Genomic DNA, 20981 nt, shown 5'->3' with positions numbered 1-20981 from the left:
CGTCGGCGGTTCAAATCCCCATGGTGGGGTGAGCTCCCGCTGCTCTGTCCCAGCTTCTGCCAACCTAGCAGTTCGAAAGTGCACCAGTGCAAGTAGATAAATAGGTACCGCTACGGCGGGAAGGTAAACATGACCCGGAAAGCTGTCTGTGGACAAACGCCAGCTCCCTTGGCCTGAAAGCGAGATGAGCACTGCAGCCCCATAGTCACCTTTGATTGGACTTAACCATCCAGGGGTCCTTTACCTTTTTACCTTTACCATGATAAGTACTGTTCAGCTGAAGTCACTTATTCACTGAACCTACAGGGAGCTCACCCCAGGCTCCATACAGCTGGAAAATCAGGATGCCTTACCATGTATAGGCTCTTCTCCAGCTGCATTGGTAACCTGTGGCCTTGCAGATGCAGCTCAACTACAACTATAGTCATCCCTGGCCACTGGCATACAGGCTGAGTCTGATGGGAGCTGAAGTCCAACGACATCTGGAGGACCACTCTGCTGAAAGTGTGGAACATATTACTAGGAATAGTAGACATGATCCTTTTCTCAGCTGCCCAGTGAATGTATGAAAAAGACTCTCGTTCCTCCTCAAGTGGATCTGATGTCCATCCTACATGCACCCAAGCCCCACAATTCACATATATAGAGGGAATCACCAGCACCCACATATCCAAACTGCAGGAAATGGCAATCAAGGGGCTTGTGCAATACGACAGATTTCCGTATACAAGATTCCCATTTTCAATGTGGACAGAGAGGTCGCTGCTTTATTCACACCACTGAGCCCTGATTTTGCATTCCTATGCCAAACGGGTAACACAGGAAGCTGCTAAGCCATCCGTCAACAAGCAATGCAGGGGTGGGTGGGAAGGAGAACCAGAGGGAAACATTGTGCTTCCCCTTAAGTCGTTATTGGAAAGTGACACGTAGCAGGAGATTCCTTGTAAAATGAAAAATGCTTGAGGTGTATAATGATAGCCAACTAACAGTAACATGTGTTCTTCTTGATAAGGGCTCCTTTTGTGGGGCTGAGTATCCCAATCAGTTTGAAGCCAAAGCTTTGAAACGTGCAGCTGGCTGAGGAAGCACATGGAGCAAAGTGAAAATGGGCTTCCTCAAGACTGTTTTTTTAAAGAGGATTTTCCAGTACTCTTTGCAAGGAGTAACACCTGTGTGATTAAAGTTCAGACTGGAATAAAATCATGGCCGATGAAGCACTGCACAGCACTGAAAACAACCAGTCTTCTAAACTATTATACAATGGTATAATAAAATGGTATAATCAAATCTAGGCAATTCTTAACAAAATTTAACATATTATGAAAAGAAGCAAAGAAAGACGAGCACTTTATTTATTTATTTTTAAATGGAGCCTATTTATAAATCACTGGACTACATCATTCCAGGATAATGCTCAGCCATATATATATATTTGCTTATTTTTTCCCTTGGCATATATAATTTTTCTTGCTCTTCTTTCTTGTGATTTTTTTCTTATTGTCAAAAAGAGAGAATCAATGGACATAGAGAATTGATATAGCAGCTCATACTATTGAATAAACAAATATGAGCAGTCCTTGTATTTAAAAAGGTCTAATTTTACCTGCTGCCACACCTGATGGTGGCAGAAGGGCTTGTAATCAGGGAAAGGAATCAGATTTTTAATGAGAAATTCACCCACCTATTTTTGAATAGTAGATGAAAATACACTGACATGAAAACTGACATATAAGGCACAGCATAATAACTGTATTCATGATCCCACTAGGGCAGAGTCACACTATGCATTTAAAGCTTATTCACTGCACATTCCCAAAGAATCCTGGGACATGCAGTTTGTTAAGAGTGCTGGTAATTGCAGCTCTGTGGTGGGGAAACTACAGTTCCCAGGGTGCCATGTGCTTTAAATGTGCATTGAATAAGCTTTATATGTACTTCTGGCCCACTCTGCAGCAGCGATTTCCTATATTATTATGAAATCTGATGTTTCTAGATCTTCCCAGTCTGACATTTCTGTTCTTACATGGAAGCATTCTCCAACTTGGTACCCTCCAGATTTTTTGGGAGTGCAGATTTGCTAATGCAAATTGCCTGAGAATGTCTCATGGGAAGTGACCCACAGATACCATAAATATCAATAAATAATATTAGTATGAATGTGCTAAAGACTTGGGCTGATAGGAGTTGCAATCTGGAGGGCGCCAGATTGGCAAAGCTTGTTTATGGGACCGATCCACTGCTACGAATCACCTCATTACACACAACACACACACACTTTTTAGTGCTTTAATACATTTTATGTTTTAAATTGACATTTAATACAATACACCGAGTAGAATTCCATATCATGACAACTGTTCCATCTGCCACATGCAATGATCCCCCCCTCTCCTTCCCCCATGCTCTGTTCTGGGGGTCCTCTCATCCTCCCCAGAGCCAATTTAAGGGGGGGCCCAAGGGGGAGAAATCCCTTTGTGCAAGCTGAAGTCCTTACGCAATGCTTCCATTGGTGTGGTGTATTAGATGAATCCTGCACAGTACAGTATGTACTTTGAAAATAGTTTTCCCCCTGTTATCTGTTTTGTGCCTGCACTAGTGAAAGTGAACAGCGCTGCCTCTCGTCCTCCGCATCCTTTCTAACCTGAAATGTATTTATCTCCCAAAGCCCTTGGGGAGATAAATGCATGCCGGGCTCAAAAAGCAACTGAGGTGATGGAACCAACATAAGCAGTCAAAATAAACTAGGTCTGCAGTTTTCTTTTCAACTGCTGCTATTGTTGTGATAGCGGCTCCCTTCTGTTCCATTACAGCATGCACAATTTTGCACCTGCAATTAATTGCCAGCATTTATCCTTCTGAGGGCTAAATTGCAGCTGCAGAAGCAGAGACAGTAACTGAAATGCCGCTGAAGATCAGACTAATATATGCCTCGCGCATAAATACATCAGGCTTAATTCTATGCTTCGCGGGCTTTTAAAAACCTATTATAAGGTAATCCATATCCAATCTATTTCTTCGGCTGTCTTTCGCGCTGAGGATACTCTCAGGGGTTCTTCTTTGTCACACGAACAATCAACAAGAGCCACATCAGATCTCGGAAGTCTCTTTGGGAGCCCAATCAGACGTGCGCGAGTTTGTTTAACATGAGCTGGGCTATAAAGAGAGGGTGGGATAGGTCAACTTTTTATACAAACTGGAGCGCACCTGCCTTACTCAATACTGTGCTTTCAGCTGTTTCCCCCCAGCCCACTTCCAGTGCTGAAAGGGAGCCAGGCAGGGGTGTTGATGGCAAGCAAGCCGCAGAATACTAATGAATATTGAGGGCCGGGAAAACAGTAATGCATGGAAGCCAAATGTGCATGCAGAAAATCAGATCTGAGCAGCTCATTTACAATATGAGGCCCCTGTCTGGAAGCACCTGCATTCTCCTAGAGATGAAATTTAAAATAATAATAATAATGGATTGATTCGAAGAAGTGTGAGCATAACTCTGAGTAGAACACTCTGGCACTACACTACTCCAGTGCCGGATGAAAACTTATTTAGTGTTTCCAAGCCAATCTAATTCCCCAAAGAAATCCTTTTACGATTTTCTCAAGGAAAGCCGACACCTGTAAAAAAAACACAGCAAAAAGAAATCCCTGTTACTTCAGCATTTCATAGAGCTCCTCAAAGACTTGGTCAAAGCCACCTAAGAGCATTTTAGAAAGGGCTCCTCAACATCTTCCCCTAAGATAAAGCAGGGACAGTGACTGAACAGAAACAGACACCAACAATAGATACGGTTGGAGCATACATGGTTAAATGAGTGCAGGACCCTATTGGACAGTGCCGGTGTCGTCACTGGCAGTGAACTTCCTTTCCCAAACCTGCGTCATTATGTGAATGGTTAGAATGTTTTATTGAGAACTGCTTGCCTACTAGTATTTCTCCCCCCAAAACATAGCTTGAAAAGCAGCCATGCCACTGCTCTTTCCATTTAAAAAGAAAATTCATTTATACTGTTTGTGCATATGTAGCATTGGAGAACTCATTCAACCTCTTCCCCCCAATGGTGAACAGCAGCATCCTGAGGGACAACAGCCTCCCCCGCCCCCCAGCCAGAGGATAAGTCCTACTTGGGTCACTCAGTTCCCATGGAGCAGGAGTAGAACTACAGTACTTTATCACACCCACAAGTTATGCAGTGGGGGCACACCTGTAGAAGGAAGCCTGTCCTACACATGTAGGGTTCTTCACACAATGAGAACCTGTCTACATAGATAAAACTCCCTGGCTTAGTACTGTACTGCATCTGAAATATATTTCTGATATATTGCACCTGGGGCGCTCTCTCTCTCTCTCATGAATACATTCTGGAATCTTAAAAAGTAAATAAATTACAACTCATGTGCTCAAAACAATGCAACATCTACTATATTTCATGTGCTTTATATTCATTTAAGCACACAAAGCACTGACCTAACAATGAAAAGAACAAAGAGCACCAGCATGGAAATATTCTCCTTTATCCTTCCCAACAAAGAATCCACCTATTTGCCTCACAGAATGTGGGTGTGTAACTACCGTAAGCAGTGAGTGAAGCAGCAGCTCTGACACAAACAGGAAGCGTCAGAAAAAGTGTGTGTGCTGTACCAAAACATGGTCACAGACTCTTTAATAGACCCTTTTAAGTTGCCATTTGAAGTTTCTTTAGAGCACAGCCTTCCTCATGATGACAATCTCATTTGGAATAGTTTGGACAAAGGAAAGGGAACAATTACTTATAACTGAACCTTCTGATTACATGCACCAATTTGTACAGCACAAAATGTGACAATTGTTTGGGTGAGTGTTCTGGGCATAGGTTTTATCTGGAACAGGACTCCCAGGCGGTTTGATGAAAACCATAGCTGCCAAGTTTTCGCTTTTCTCGCGAGGAAGCCTATTCAGCATATGGGAAAATCCCTGTAAAAAAGGGATAACTTGGCAGCTATGATGAAAACTCTTACGAGGCAAACAAAGGAGTCTGGGACACTCCAATATTTCATTGTGATACCACACAGACTACTTTTTGCCAGGAGCACAGCAAATAAAAGGAATTGCAGATTGCTACTGGACTACAAGGGCTACAAGGGCTACTTGGCCGTATCTTCCATGGTTTTCAGAAAGACAAGACCCAGCTGTTACTTTAAAAGTTCACAGGTTAAATCACTGTTGTGGGCGTTCCTCAACAAAGTACAGGTAGTTCCGTTAGCTCAAGGGTTTCCATTTATGTAATGCAACTTGTCCATTTTCCACACCCCCTCTGGAGGGTTGAGGGAAACTGCAGAACAGATTTAGGAAGCGTGCATACGTTAATGAAAATAACATACAAAAATGCACTATATTTGGGGAAATTGCTTTGCAAACATGTGTATGTGAGGCAAAACATACACATCCCAAACAGCGTATATTTGGAGAAATTCACACTGAAATGTTGGACTTTCATGAGGCTTTTTAAAGAAAATCATAAACTGATGTGGGAATGTGGAGAACTGAACTTAAGACCAGAAAAGCCAACTCAGACTCTATGATCTGCAGGTAAGGCGTGGCTGGTGGTGCCATTACCAAGGACAACCCAGTTGGCAGTGACCTATGACCGGGCCTTTTCAGTAATCGTTTCCCATTTGAAGAACGCCCTCCCTAGTGAAGTGGATCTGTCTCCATCATTGTCAACTTTCAGGTTGATAAACACTGCATTAAATTACCAGGAATATTCATAAACCAGAAAATAATCCTATTGAGGTCAATGATTAATCAGCTCAGTAATGGTGCTGGCAGTCCACAGCTCTCATTCACCTCTGCTTAAGATGCTGCTTGAAACTTAGGGAAAACTTAACAGGCTAAGGTCCAACACTGTTTGTGTAGACAAGCTTTGTGTAACAATTGCAAGTTGAGTGCAGAATCTACCTCAAGCACTTGGATGGCTCCAAACCAGGAGCTGCGCATGTCCTGTGGGGGTTTAGATTCTGTGAACATTACAAACATCAAAATTCCCTTTGGTTTCAGAAGCACCGTGGAAGGCAATAATTTACTGCTTGAGAAAAGGCACCGCAATGATATGCTGCATGCACATAACCACTTGTGCAATTGCTTTGATCCAGGTCTGGAAACCCTGCCCCATTAGACATTGCCAGTAGGAGCCTCATCAAACCTACAGCCTTTTCTTTCGTCTTTTCCTTGATTGTTCTATGTGCAGTTCCCAGGTTCGTTCTCAACAGGCCTCCTGATGAGAAATGCCATTCAAAAGTAGCTGGGGCAATCACTACCTGTAACTGTCTCAACTTTATGAAATGGAATTCTGAATAACTTGAAACAGCTGAGATGAACAGGCAGAGTCTTCTCGGCGACAGAATGCGGCTGCCACATTTTACGGCTTGTTTACAGTATATTATTCATTCAGTGATATGCCACTTGTATGCCAATATGGTATATACTGTATCAGAACACTTCAGTGCCTCTCACATTCTAAAACAGAATCTATGAAATAAAATCCTTTAACTTTGTATTATTATTATATATAAAAAAGACACTCAAGCTGGCAAGTTGCAGTCTAAATCACATCTCAAAAGTATGGATACTTTTTCCCATAGTAAAAAGGTCGCCTTAATTTAGTTCGAAAAACAAACAAACAAACCCACCCATCCAGCTATCAGACAGATTCCTTCTAGAGAAAATCGCCCCATTGTCAAAGGACAACTCCAGCAATGGAATCCCACTTTTGGTCCAGTAAGTCACTACACTCACCTTACACTACAAAGTAAGGTAAAAGGTAATGGTAAATGAGCCCTGGATGGTTAAATCCAGTCAAAAGCGACTATGGGGTTGCTCGCTTTCAGGCCGAGGGAGCCAGCGTTTGTCCAGACAGTTTTCTGAGTCATATGGCCAGCATGACTATAAACCGCTACTGGCGCACAGAGGACCGTGACGAGTGTCAGAGCGCCTGGAAACGTAGTTTACCCTCCTGATGCAGCGGTACCTATTTATCTACTTGCACTAGCGTGCTTTTGAACTGCTAGGTTGGCAGGAGCTGGGACAATGGGAGCTCACCCTGTCGCGGGGATTCGAACCGCCAACCTTCCAATCAGCAAGCCCAAGAGGCTTAGTGGTTTAGACCACAGTGCCAACCACGTCCCAACACTATAATGCAATTCATTAACTTCACTATGAAGATATTGTATTTCCACCAGTTTAAATGCTCTGCAGAACTGTGGTTATGCAGGGACTCCACATTTATGATTTGTTGCACAATGAAGTCACCCCATGAAAGGTGACCTCTGAGAATTACCCAAGGATATTTTGGCTTTGGTAATGTACATCCTTAGCTAGTAACTAGAATAGTCAAAGGGATTGCTTCCAACAGGAAGGGGAGGCTAAACTCCAGGGTTGCGTGGCACAGTGGGATGCAGTGAGCTCCCCAGACCCCGCTGGGGAACAGGGCAGCATGGAGCGACCACCATTGACTTGTGAAGTGACTGGAAACCTCCTCCTCCATCCATTCCTGCTCTCCACCTTCTTTCTGGACAGAGGAGGACTGAAGGACGTAAGGTAGGCATTGCTGAGTGAGCTTTAGGGGCCTGTACTTGACAGAGGGTTCTGACACACACTATGGCTTATGTGGCACATGTACGAAAGCAGAACCAAGAAAGGCTTTCAGCTTGGAGGAGCACGTTTTGCAGTGTGTCCCCTTCCTCGCCATGCATCACGATGTCATCACCCAATGGTATCTACGCTGACAGTCAAGGCAAGCAGCTAGAGTTTGCAGAGGACATATTTATCACTGACAAGTTAGGAAGTGTCACCATAATAAGGCTAGTCGTGTGAATATTTGCACTTTGTGGAAAATATCAAGCCAGCTTGTTCTTCAGTGTGCCAAGTGATTCCGTAGTTCTCATACCAGCTTCTTCCAATGCATTGCAAGTCACAACCAAATTTTGCACTGAACAAGGATGCTGCTCATGTTTTGAGTTTCTTTGTCTGCCCATTTGATTCATGCTGCGGGTCCTTTCTCTTACTCTTCTGCTGCTGAAGTCTCTCTTCTTTCTTTTGGAGGTAAACGGCCATGTTATCAAAAGAAGCCTTGTAGAGATTTTGGTAGCAACTTTCTTTGCCAACGGAGCCTGTAGAAGAGAGAATTGGAACAGGCTCATAGGCATATGTTTTCCACGCACCGAGGGTCTGTTTTCTGTGCAAGTCAATAGAGGAGACTTAAAACCTTAAAATCTGCATTGGTACAACCAACAATAAGCCAATATGAGTACTAAAGTGGCACTGGGTGCTTTGAGAAGGAGAAAATAGGCAACTACAAATACTAAGAAAGTAAAAAAATTGCTTTGTTAGATCAGGCCATGGTCCTGGCTTTCTGCCTTGAACTGTGATCGTGGTTGTTGTTTTTTAAAATGACATTAATTAGTACACTGCCCATTACCCCCACTGACATCAAATGTGTTATAAGAGAAGCTGCTCTGGATCAGTAGAGAAGATAATCAAAAACATCTACATATCTATTAGCCTTTTCACTTCACTGGACAACGTTAAGGCTGTGCTAGATTTTCCCCCCAACAATAATGCATTCAAGGTTTAAATATTCCTCTACCATCTCACAACAGAAGAGAAATTGTGATCGTCTGCTGAAGGACTATTAAAGTTGGGGAGGGGGCAGAGAGCTATTAACATTTTGACAGTAAAAAGATAACTACCTTTTCTATAGGGGTAAAGACACTAATTAAGCATCTGGAACAGGACTCAACTATCAAGCTCCCTTATGCTAATTAGCTGCAATAATCACTGTAATCTTATTAGCCCCTTTCCCCCAGCTGCTGATACACTTAGGATCTCTGCATGGAACTATAATTTGAGATCTAGGAAAACTATTTTGCTGTGTTCTCACATTATTCAATGGTTCTTTTGTGGGTACTATCGATTAGCTGGATTTTTTTCATCTCACCTGACCTTAACAGCTCAAGGCAGCATGTAACAAAATCCAAAAAAGAGCCAGCTACCAAAGTATAGTACTTTCTACCTTCAGGGAAATCTTTTCCACAATGCTGAGGAACCTTAGCATCTTTGCCACATGACCCCACCCTGTTGCAAAGGATTCTGGGAATGTACACTCAGTCCAAGTGCTTAGGCCTATTGGACCAAGCAGTTGGTGTAAGACAGATGTGTACCTATCAGAGTCTTGTGGCTATAAATTGCAAATTTCTGTAGTGGGTGGCAAGTTGGAGGATGCTTGCTCATCATTACAGATTTTCTCAACTTGGGAATTCCTGATTAGCTTTCAAACTTTGTTAAAATTGGCCTTTGGCCAATCAAAACAATCTATGGCCATTTAAACGGGGGGGGGTACTTGTTTTTGTTCTTTACTGTTATATGTATTTTTCTATTTCTATATTGTGAACCACCTTGTGATCCTCAGATGAAGGGTGGTATAGAAGAAATAATAATAATAATAATAATAATAATAATAATAGCACCCTGGCTGAAACCCTTTACACCCCCCATTCTCCCTCACATAATTACTCCAAAAGCTTGCCCACCATACCAAATCTCAGCTGACAACAGGGATGGGTGAACTTCCATGAAATTCCACTCTCAGAACCAACCCGCTTCAAAGAGACATGGCTCTTATGCAGTTAAATCTAAAAAGTTACTTTTTATGAATGCTGTGAGATGCACCCTCCTCAAATCCCACCCTGACACCCACTTTAAACGGTGTCTTCTTGGCCTTTATACTCAACCGCCTTACCTTCAAATGCTGCCCAGTTGTCACGGATGCACTTTGACATTTTAACCAACCCTCTCTCTTCAGTAGAAGACTGGAAAAAAGGAAAGAAGGAAACCTCTTGAAATCCCTATATTAAGCACATCGATTCTCATACAGGAAACCATGTTCTGGGCACAGCGCTCCCAAAATCTTCCATGATTTGCCCCAAACCGTGTGTGTGTGTGTGTGTTTCCAATCTTTTCACAAAGAGAAACTGAAAAACAAAAGGAACAGGCATTCCACTCGTTGTTTTTTAGATAAAGAAACCAAAGTAGCCCTATGTCCCTGTTGCCTTGATCACCAGGCTGAGCTCTGGCACTGTGCCTTAGGCTGCTGACCAGCATAAAAAATAAAAAGAAAAAAGAAACATGCTATTTACATGCTATTTGATTGGGCAACCATAGCTGCACCATGTTCTTCTCAAGCTTGAGTGTGTTTATTAAAAACTGGTAACACTGTTAAAGGATGTTGCCAAATGGATTCAGCCAGTGCTACCTAGCCTAATGTGCAGAGATATTAAATAATTGACTCCCAAGCCAGCTCCATTTCAATGCCCTTTTCCTGTATGAGTATCCCAAAGTTATTTGCCAGACACCATAGCCCCGGAAGCTGTCTGCGGACAAACGCTGGCTCCCTCGGCCTATAGAGCGAGATGAGCGCCGCAACCCCAGAGTCGGACACAACTGGACCTGATGGTCAAGGGCCCCTTTACCTTTATTGTAGGGCATGGGTGTCAAACACAAGGCCCGGGGGCCAAATCCGGCCCGCCAGACCTCGTCATGTGGCCCGCCAAGCGCCCCAGCCAGCAGGACCCAGCACCGGGACCTTGCTGCTGAAGCGCCGCGCCGACAAAGCGCCGACAAACAGCTGGGGCTGGGGGGGGTCCCTTCGCGCTCTTTTCTGGCCCTGAATCAAGGCGGCGACCCCCCCTTCCCTTTCTTTCTTCCTCTCTCTCGTTCTTATTCTTTCTTTCCCTCTCCTTCCTTCCTTCTTTATCTCTGTCTTCTCTCCCTCTTTCTTTTTCTTTCCTTCTTTATTCCTTCTTTCCTACTCTTCTTTCTCTCACCTCTTTCCTTCCTCTCTCCCTCCTGCTCCCTCTTTTCTTCCTTCCTTCCTTCCTTCCTTCCTTCCTTCCTTCCTTCCTTCCTTCCGTCCTTCCCATCTTTCTTCCTCTCCCTCATTCTTATTCTTTCTTTCCCTCTACTTCCTTCCTTCTTTCTCCCTTTCCGTCCTCTCTCCCCCTTTCTTTTTCTTTCCTTCTTTATTCCCTTCCTTATTTCCTACTCTTCTTTCTCTCCCCTCTTTCCTTCCTTCCTCTCTCCCTCCCACTCCCTCTTTTCTTCCTTCCTTCCTCCCTCCCTCCCTCCCCTCCCCTCCCTCTCCCTCTCCTCAGAAACATAGGATGCTGCTTTATACTTCTGGCCCTTTAACCCTGGAACCAGGAGAGCAGCTCCAGTGAGTCAACCTCAGCCAGTCCCTTTGGTGGAGGGTGGTGGCTCACTGGCAGAACATCTGTCCTGCATGCAGAAGGACCCCAGCATCTCCAGGTACTAGTAGCTCTGCAAAGGTCCTGCATGAAACCCTAGCGAGCCTCCACCACCCAGTGCAGTTACCAAAAATCATTTTTCAATAAATTGTACAATAATTGTACATTTGAATATCTACTTGCCATTATTCTGACTATGTTAGTTATTACTTACATTATTACAAAAAACAGTAATAATTGAATGCAGTGACAATAATTTATGATAATAAAGAGTGGACACATAGCCCTACAGATACAACCGGCCCTTTGAGGGTGACCAAACTGCTGATGCGGCCCCCGATGAATTTGAGTTTGACACCCCTGTTGTAGGGGAAGCCCAGCTGTCACCAGAAAGCTCCTCTCACCTGCCACTGTCCATTCACAGGTTGATAGAACAGAAGAGGTGTTTGCATGTCCTCCTGCAGAATCCAGAGCCGCCCCGTTTCCTCAAATGCAATGGCCCAGCCTTTGCAGTTCAAGGGGATGTTCTGTTTGTGAATGAGTTTCTGAGCCTCGGGGTCAAGCTGGAAGATGGAAACTGTGGGAAGACTTTTCAGAAATGATCAATAATGATTAGGGCTATCATTGTCACAGAGCAAATTTTGCATGCCAAGATTGCCTAGCAGGTAAAAACTATAACGCGTCAATCAAAACTCTTAGAGACCTTGTGTAAAATGATTGTTGATTTGCCCTGAATTTCACATAAGGCTTAAATGTACAGATTCCTTCCGGTCTTGGCCAATGCATGTAATATGATCACCTCAGGGATGGAGAATCTGTGGGGCTCCAGATGTTGCTGGACTACATCTCCCATCATCTCTGATCTAGGGCTGATGGGAGCTGGATTCCAACAACATCTGGAGAGCCAAAGATTTCCTATCCCTGTCATAGGGGTGCCATAGACATTGCCTATAAGCAATTGTCTAAGGTCCCCTTTGTGGTTCTTCCTGACCAACAAGAATGTCCAGTTCATGGCAGCACACATCTCAGATAGATGGAGAACTGCCCATGTTCTAAGGAAAGATTTCCAAACATGCCACAGATACAACAAAGGTAATGTAGTGATGGGAGCATCTACCAAAATAAACTTCATTTTACTATGTTAATTCAGACTGGCTTAATATTATTGAAGCAAAATATCATTATCATGAAGAAAGAAAAATCCACATTCTAGAAGGCCATGACCACGCTGCTTCCATGGTAATTTTAAAGCAAAAGTTATCTGACATGCCTAATAATGAAATTATGTAATTTGGGTGTTGCTTCCACAGTAATTTTAGATATTCTTTTCCTCTTACCAGTCATATAAAATGGCAATGTAATTTCCTTCACAACAATAGGCTGTCCTGGAGACTGCATATTTCTGAGGAGGGAAAAGGAGATGCGATTAGAAACTGCACAGGCAAGAGAATTTCTGGGGGGGGAAGAGAAACAAAGGTAACAAAGAGAAAGCCTTCATGTCAAATTCAAAAGCCTTCTTCAGGTGTTCAAAGGTCCATACTCAAACTGGATAGGGAGTTTGCGTATCTCAGCCCTCTCTTCTCCTTTCCAAGTTGAGCATGAAGATCCGGGGAGGGGGGGCGCTTCTAACTGGATTTAGTTGAACGTGGTTAGAATCCTTCCCACAACTAGGAACTATGCACAGTTCCTGTAGAGAATAACTGTTGGGAGAGGAGGTGAGGCCAGGAGTCATGCTCCCCACCCCAGTTTGAGTCCCCCAAAATTATTCTGAATGCCCGAGGACTAAAGTCTTAATCTAAAGCAGAATGCAGTACTATTCGCAGTGAGAGTTGCACACCACAGACGAACTGCCCAGCCCCCTTCCACATTCTTGTCCTGAATCAAAGGCAGGCAGGTGAAAGGGAAGAATGAATCTGCAAGACTGAAGGTGCCCGTGAGCATATGTTAATGCTAGTGTGCAAAAGTGTGTGGGGAAACGGTAATATTCTCAAAATTAGTTCTCTGTTTATTTTTGCCTGTGATTTTTGTTTGCATGTTTGGTTCTCTTCTTTTCTTGGATACTTAATGCTGGGTGATGACCCAAAGGAAGCCACAGTTTGATCTAATGGGTTGAGTGCCTGCCTTCCTCCCACATTATAACTCCACCTCCACCTCTGGATGTAATTGCTGCCCTTAGAGCACCAGCCCACAAGCCCCTTAGGAAGAGAGATATGCAATTTTAGCATGTTAGATTGCAATGTGTGTGCATGTAGACACAAAACCGCCTACTTCATATCATCAATTCAAAGCAATTCAAGTAAAAAAAAAGTTGACAATTAAATGAAGGATGAAATAGATTCTGAAGCGTTTTAAAAAAATATATAAATCTGCAAACTCCCAAAGCTATTTCACTCCAGACCAACAGCGTTTCAGAGCAGCCCAGTGGTTTTATTCTCAATGTAACCTTGGGGAGAAAGGTGGCCAAAAGGTTTGTGGTGCTCTACACATTGTGTTGCAGAACTACAAAAAGCCCTCCTAGTTGTGTTGTTGTTGTTTTTTATAAAAAAAGCCCTCCTTGTCATTCTGAGATTAGATTTTCTGTAGTTTAAAACAGTGTTTCCCAACCAGTGTGCCTCCAGATGTTTTGGGACTACAACTCCCATCATCCCTAGCTAGCAAGACCAGTGGTCAGGAATGATGGGAGTTGCAGTCCCAAAACATCTGGAGGCACACTGGTTGGGAAACACTGGTTTAAAACTTACTCTCACCTCACCTACACATACCAGTCTGAAAGCAAGTTTGCCTGGAAAGATGCAAACACACACACACACACACACACACACACAGAGAGAGAGAGAGAGAGAGAGAGAGAGAGATTCACATGTTCACAGAACCTTACCTTCTCATTTGGGGGAGCCTCAGATGTACTCAAACTATTCAGATGACAGCAGTGCACTTCCTTCCCACTTTTGTATTCCCAGAGCCTCAATGTACAGTCCTGGGGAAGGGGGTACAGTTCAAAAGAGAGAGGCTGATTAACACCACTTCTGTCAAGAAGACAACCCTACATGTATGCACGTACTCTGAACAGAATAGGAAACCTGAGGCCCCTCAGATGTTGTTGGGCCACAGCTCCTATCAGCACGGCCAATGGTCAGGGATGATCAAAGAGCCAAGCTTAAAATTCCCACTCAGCCATGAAGCTCACTGACTTGAGAGACAATGACTGGTCCAAGGTCAATGCCACAGGATTGTTGGGAAGATAAAAGTGGGAAGAGAACCATTTATGCTACTTCCTTAAGAGGAAAATATGGGACAGAAATGCAATAGGGAAAATAAAAATAAAAGAATGGGAGTTGTAGTCGGGCACCCATGTGGCAGATCACAGGCTCCTCAGTCCTACTCTACGAAGTGAAAAGGGCCTATTCTTAAATACATTCAACTTTAAATGGCAAAACCATCCAACACAAAAATGCAGCAGTGTTCTGTGAACATTCATTGTAGTTACATTTTACATTCCCTTACTATGGTAATTAGGATTAGATGATCCTAAGAAAGCACTTAGAAAAGTTGGTAACTTCCTCCTCACCTCCCTAAAGGATGCTCCCGTTCCAGAAAAGTGTTGAGAAAAGGAACATAAAGCAACTACAGTATTTTACTCCCAGCAAGGGAGGAAAATGTGTAAGCAGCCTACTAAAATGCCTCACACAACATACATACCCCAGAAGCTGATAAGAGAAGTTCTGGATAGTTTGGTATTACAAATATTTTGCTGACAAATCTAGGAGGAAAAAAACAAAAACAAAAGTTCAATGTTTGTGGTGTACACTTCTAACGCAAGCAAAAAGTAATAAAGTGTGAGGTGAAACATCACCCTAGCAACAGAAGGCTCTACACTGGATTAGATCACTATGTTATCTTTTAGGACAGGAAAAATGTACACTAACCAATTAACTACCAGTATCACTGTTTAGAAAATAGATTAGAAAGAGGAAAACCCAAACGATGAAAAAGTGCCAGAGCAGCGCATTATAAAGAGTTTTCTGGGACAGGGGAAGATTGTAGTGCAGTATCCAAATGTACTCAGTAATGAAAGCCACCTGACATGAATTTTGAATAATAGAGAGTTGGAAAGGCCCCACTGCGTGAGCTTGTGTAAGTGGGAGCTCAACTCCTAATGTTGTCCTTACCTGACAGAATCAAGAGCTACAAGGGATGCAGGATCTCATCCAGACCAACTCTTTGGGCTTAGAGAGCCAATTGCCGACGAGCCTGGACAGGTGCCTGTCCAACCTCTTCTTGAAACTCTTAGTGTGGGTTGGGGGGGAATCTACAATCTTCTCAGACAGGCTTAAGAGTAGCCATTGTGGTGCCCTCCAGCCAATCCCATGAACCCCAGCACACATGGCCAATAGGGATTGTGGGAGATTGGCAGGGCACATTGGCTAGCTTGCTGTGTAGCACTGAGCTTAAAATATGTCTTCCTACCTCCCCTCTCCCCCCATCCTTATAAACAGGGCGCTCTTCCCTTTCCCTCACGTTGCAGGCTTTCTACAACTGCACTTACTCTCTGTGTCCCAGGCAGAAGGACACAATGTTATGTGGTGCTCTAGTCAAACTAACTCGTATCTTCTCATCACGGTCAGCGGTTAGGATATACTGGTCATCGGGACTCAGCGCCTAATGACACAACACAGGTCACCATGAAACACATATGGGAAATAAGTACACATCTACCAGTTTGGTTTCTGATCTCTTTGTTTTCGGATTGACAAGACTTGGAAAAAAGTCTACAAAAGTTACCAGTCTTGAACATTTTGCTGGCCTGTTTAGTCACACTTGTCTGTGCTTATTTGTAACACACTGTGACACACAGAAAGAACTACATTTTCTTCCAAATTACAGGGTCTCCTGAAGTGAGTAAGAGTCCCCTGAAGATGCCCTTACTCACTGCAGGCAGCAAAACTCGGGGTTCTTGACAATCCTGCCACACAAAACATAAAAATGTTGGTTAAATTTATGACGCAAGCAACAGCTGGATAAGTTTTAAATAAGTGATAACCAGAGATAATAATAATCTGGTTATCTATCTAGTTTTGCTCAGAGCAGACACATTCAAAATAATGAACACAACTAACTTAGGTCCCTTAATTTTAATGGGATTACTCTGAGTAGAACTTAGTTGACTATCATTCATTGTTTTCAAAGGAACTAGCAGAAACTTCATATTTAACAAAAGGCTTACAACCCAAACTTATTTTAGATATCTTAAACATTTTTATACTATTCAAACCCATTCAAACCAAGTCTTCCGGGTGGTTCACAAAACAATATAAAGGAATAGTCAAACACAGAACACACGTTTATGTTGAAAATAGTTTTGTTGAGTTCACTGAGCTTTCTCCACTGTAACTGTGCAGACCCAATGAATTCTGGGGGAAATTAATTTAAAATGGACATGCTTAGGACTGGGCTGTATATTTACGCTTGGGACTCTTCTTTAAATAAACAAAGATTGTATTGAGCCATAAATTGCATACACACCACATCCAACAGAAGAGACAAGTGACCAAGTTCAATTGTTCCTGCATTTTCAGGCTCTGTTGTTGAGTACGAGTAGACATCACCTGATTTGTCAGCAACTAGTATCTTATCTTCTGCTGCTGTTATAATCAGGGAAGTACATCTTCTAACGACAGACCTGGAAAGAAGAATCGACACAAACAGGGTCAAAACTTCCTCTTTGGAAGGTTAGCCTTTATAGCTAAATTATGTTTGCACATCACATTCTGATTGCTAAATTTGGGGGCAGGAAGGCATTTTCCCAGAGATGTAATGGCCACATTATTTGCATGAAGATATGCAGAAACTGAAAGAAATGAACAATATGTTTTGATCATGTCACAAATTTTAGACCAGAACAAATCTATATGAATTGACTCCTTACTAATAAATATCTGAAAAAGGTTATTGGTAGCCAGAGGAAATAAGGCACTGCAGCTACATAATTTTAGAAAGCCTGCCTTTCGGTTTTTCTGGAAGGGGTAAAAGGGTATGCGTGTAGCACAGTTCTAAATCCTAGGAATAAAATTCATTCATTCATTTATGATCACTCTTAACCTGACCTTAATCTTAACCCCACTTTAACCCTACTCTTAATCCCATCACCACACACTGGAATAGCAAAAAAAGGACTCCTTTGCTTTGTCCCTTTTAAATGAATATAAGTTGACACCTTCACCCACAATGTGGGCTCTTTTTAGAGCTGAAAGGAAGTATAGAAACATTTTTTAAAAAAATAAATAAACTTCTGACACCAAATAAATTGGTTGGGAGGTGGGGGGCCCTTTTATCTGAATTACAGAATGGATATCATGTATAAAGTCACAATATAGAGAGTTCATGATCAGGTACCTGTGAAATCTTGCACATTTTTAGTGAGGATTTTCATGACAAAGAACAAAGTGATTGTGAAATCACCTGAGTTTCAAAAACAACTTGCAATGTAGTGCAATAAAGTTACTAACTTATGTTACGAGCCTGTTCTTCAGCTTTAATTCTCAGTGGCTTACAATAAACACATAAAATAAAATAATTACAACCAAGCAAACAAATAGAAGGCAGCTAAAACCAGCATAAAGATAAAGCACAGCAGGCTAAAACCAGATTTTATTTACTCTCTTAAAAACATTCCAAAATTTAACCACCAATTTAACTTAAGCCTTTTGTGAACTGAAAAAAGAACTAGGTGAGGTGTAATGACAGAGTTTTAGACTTGGACAAGGGAGATCTGAGTGACTTTGACCAAACAACATAGGTTGCCCATCCCTGCACTAGAGGAAGTGAAGGACACCAATAACTGGTAACTTTTCTATCAGTAAAGTTTCTATCAGTAAAGTTAAACATATCTGATCAGTTACAGAAAATGATCAAGAAATGTAAAGAGGTTTGTTTTAAAACAGCTCTTATTAATATTTGGGTACAAATATTTCTCCTGAAGTGCCTTCCTTTTCATACCTTACACTCAGACATTCCCAAGACGGTTTCGTACGAAAAAGGATCAGTCGTTTGTTGTCATCAGTCAGAGCAAAGTAGGTTCCTGATGAAGAAAACGTGCAGGCAAGGATATCGTTACTTGCTTCACCAGCTGACTTTCCGTCATCTCTAAAAACAACAAGAAAGGGAAAAAAATATTCAAGACGTAGACGTTTTGCACCCAGTTACCTCAAACTGCTAAGAACAGGAATTGCTATTTAGTGGGTTTTATCAATACAACATGTGTTTATTTACTAGAGTATCTGTACCATTAAGTCAATGGATACTTTATGGAATTATGTTTTCTATTATTTCAGAGGGTATCCTTCCTTCCACTAGTGTAAGTTCAGATTTTTAATTAAGTAAGTTCAGATTTTTAATTAACTTTACACACCAAATCCTTTCCTATAAACAATGGTGAAGGCAGAGCTCACGGTCGAAATAGAGATTTCTATAGCCCACCCCCAAACGACCACTTAAGAGAGTGGCAGATGATAAGGTAGCAGCAAAAAGACCTTCCTTCTTATTTTTAAAAAAACATTTTATGGCTAGGAGGCAGCCAGTCAGGAATATACATGGTTGCAGGTATTCACTGTACTATTTTTACTTTTAAAATAGCAGAACAGTACCAGTACTTATTCCCAAGTAAATGCCCTGAGCATCAGGGCAGCAGAAGCCAGCACCATTTCATCTGTGTAGGTGCTATGATTTAACAGTTTTTTTAAAAAATGGCAAACTGCACATGCCCAGCACACTTTTTATTATTAGGTTAGTCAAAGAGTTTTTTGCTTGGTATTTTTTCTCTAACTGATCAGGGATGTGGAAACACTTGTAAAGTGTAGAATGGTGGTGGAAGGGAGAAATGTTAAATTATGCAGTTCACAACTGAAGAAAAACACATGACCATTTAAAACCCCATCCCATACCTGACTATTGAGTCCAAGGTCTAGAATCACTTAGCTGCACTACTGCATAAAAGTAGTTTGTATGCCTCAATTTGTTTTTGTATTTTACATGACACTGGTGGTAGTGGCAACATTTATTCTCAGCCACAAACAACAACAACTCTAAGAGATGTAAATGTCATATTCAACAGAGTTGCTGAATAAATGGATTTTCTACTTCAGATTAAGGGAATTTTAAACAGTCTTACCCTTGATTCTGTTGAAGCTTCTCTCTTGCTGTGGAACAGTCATAAATGAAAATATCATCATTCCTGGAAATTATATAATTATGTCAGATCAGTATTTTCCAATAAGCATAGCATGAATTGTGTCACATGTTACTTATCATGCCTTTTTAAAAAGTAAAATTTCAAAATTAATGAGGTTTTCTGTTTCATTTTATAGACTTGGAATATATAGACTTGGAAAATACTAGGGCAGAAAACACAGAGAAGTTTTAGAATCTTTTGTGAAAAGTATCTTTTACACGTTTTTTTCCAAACTTCTGCATTATTACCACAGATGTCAGCACCTCTATACTGTACAGTAAATGTACAGTATAATTAAATGGTCTATTATTTATTGGCCAGAGACTGATACAGAGCTTCCTTATAGCATAGCCTTATACATGTCTACTCAGAAGCATATCCCATTGAGTTAAATTGGATTTACCCATTTCATGGTTCAGTTATAGAATCCCTGTATTAAGAGGGATCAGGTAGTACGGTAACCATGGGAAGTTAGAAAACAATAGGAGTGGAGACCTATTGTCAACACTGACAATACACTGTCTACCTAGAGTAGCTGATTCAAAATAAAGCAGCTCATTATATAAAATCTTGAAACCCAAGTGATCATATTTTCAGAAGAGCAGTGGGTAATACATTCTCCAAAGCAGATAATGTGCAGAAAATAAGAAGCAGAGAACATGCACACTCTGATTACTTTTACTCCTGAAAGCATTATCTATTTTGGAACCTTTTTAGCAGGAAGAAACATGTAAATTCAATCATCCTAAACCTATAAGGCTGGGGAAAGGCTGTCCACCCTCTTCATCCGACCAGCATTTTATTTGTGCAATTCAGCCTATTTCCACTCAACTTTTCTAAGCTGTTCAGCATTATGCACACTGACCAGCTGCCTGGGGATACTGTGTGCACACTGCCACCGGTTATTGATCCTGGCCCACTGTGAGTATAAAAGGGGGGCAGCTTTGAAGTAACTGATCAGAATTAAAGGGTGCACCCGGTTACCGCTTTACACACTCCGTAAAAAAAAACAACCCACAAACCTTCTCACACAGCCGCTGCCTTACAACGGAATCTTAACCGTGCCTACTCAAAGTAAGTTCAATGGTAAATGCGGTTAGGGCTGCAGTCTCAGCAGAGATCTAGACAAGACGACGGGAGACCGAGGCTAGAAGAGCAGCTCCTCGGCCCGCTTTCACTCACCCAGGCTCTTTGTAAAGGGCCGCCAAGAGCTTGGCTCCACCGGTGACCACCATCAGGTCTCCGCAGACCGCCAACCCTGGGGAAGAACCCGCAACCCCAGCGGGGTCAGTAGCCTCCATGCCCGACAACAGACCCGCGTGGGGGAAACCACACAGTCGTCGCCGGCTGGTGACGTCACTGCGGGGCTCATTGAAAAGGACATCCAAAGGCCCCTCCTCCCCAGTTGAGGTACGAGAAGCCCCACCTCTCCCTCGCCGTTACTCAGCCACAAGAGCCTCCATAGGGCGCTGCTCATTGGA

At 42.3% G+C, this 20981-nt stretch overlaps 1 protein-coding gene across 2 annotated transcripts; it reads right to left on the bottom strand.

Annotated features, from left to right (window-relative positions):
- Positions 1–1693: 1693 nt before the first annotated feature.
- WDR4 (WD repeat domain 4) lies at positions 1694–20907 on the bottom strand. 2 transcript variants are annotated; one of them, XM_035116179.2, is made up of 11 exons: positions 20683–20903; positions 19441–19503; positions 18270–18416; positions 16797–16953; positions 15820–15932; positions 14973–15033; positions 14152–14250; positions 12611–12675; positions 11678–11861; positions 9770–9839; positions 1694–8141 (listed from the first exon to the last, which is right to left on the bottom strand). In XM_035116179.2, the coding sequence occupies exons 1-11, from the start codon at positions 20799–20801 to the stop codon at positions 7978–7980; spliced, it is 1242 nt and encodes a 413-aa protein (XP_034972070.1). In that variant the 5' UTR covers positions 20802–20903; the 3' UTR covers positions 1694–7977. The 2 variants fall into 2 exon arrangements, with proteins under 2 accessions (XP_034972070.1, XP_034972071.1); XM_035116180.2 differs by lacking the exons at positions 1694–8141; positions 9770–9839 and adding an exon at positions 9858–10001 and having other exon boundaries at positions 20683–20907.
- Positions 20908–20981: the final 74 nt, after the last annotated feature.

Source organism: Zootoca vivipara, chromosome 4 (genome assembly GCF_963506605.1).
Source record: "Zootoca vivipara chromosome 4, rZooViv1.1, whole genome shotgun sequence".
Classification (NCBI taxonomy): domain Eukaryota; kingdom Metazoa; phylum Chordata; class Lepidosauria; order Squamata; family Lacertidae; genus Zootoca; species Zootoca vivipara.
This window is presented reverse-complemented; position numbering and strand designations above follow the sequence as displayed.

Bases quoted from the DNA above. Each gene is read 5' to 3' on its own strand.
- WDR4 (XM_035116179.2), bottom strand. From the start codon at position 20,801: ATGGAGGCTACTGACCCCGCTGGGGTTGCGGGTTCTTCCCCAGGGTTG. The intron at 18,417-19,440 runs GTAAGACTGTTT...TGTTGTTTTTAG, and splicing joins AAGCTTCAACAGAATCAAGG to AGATGACGGAAAGTCAGCTG. The intron at 11,862-12,610 runs GTAAGAGGAAAA...ATTTCTGAAAAG, and splicing joins ATTGCCATTTTATATGACTG to TCTTCCCACAGTTTCCATCT.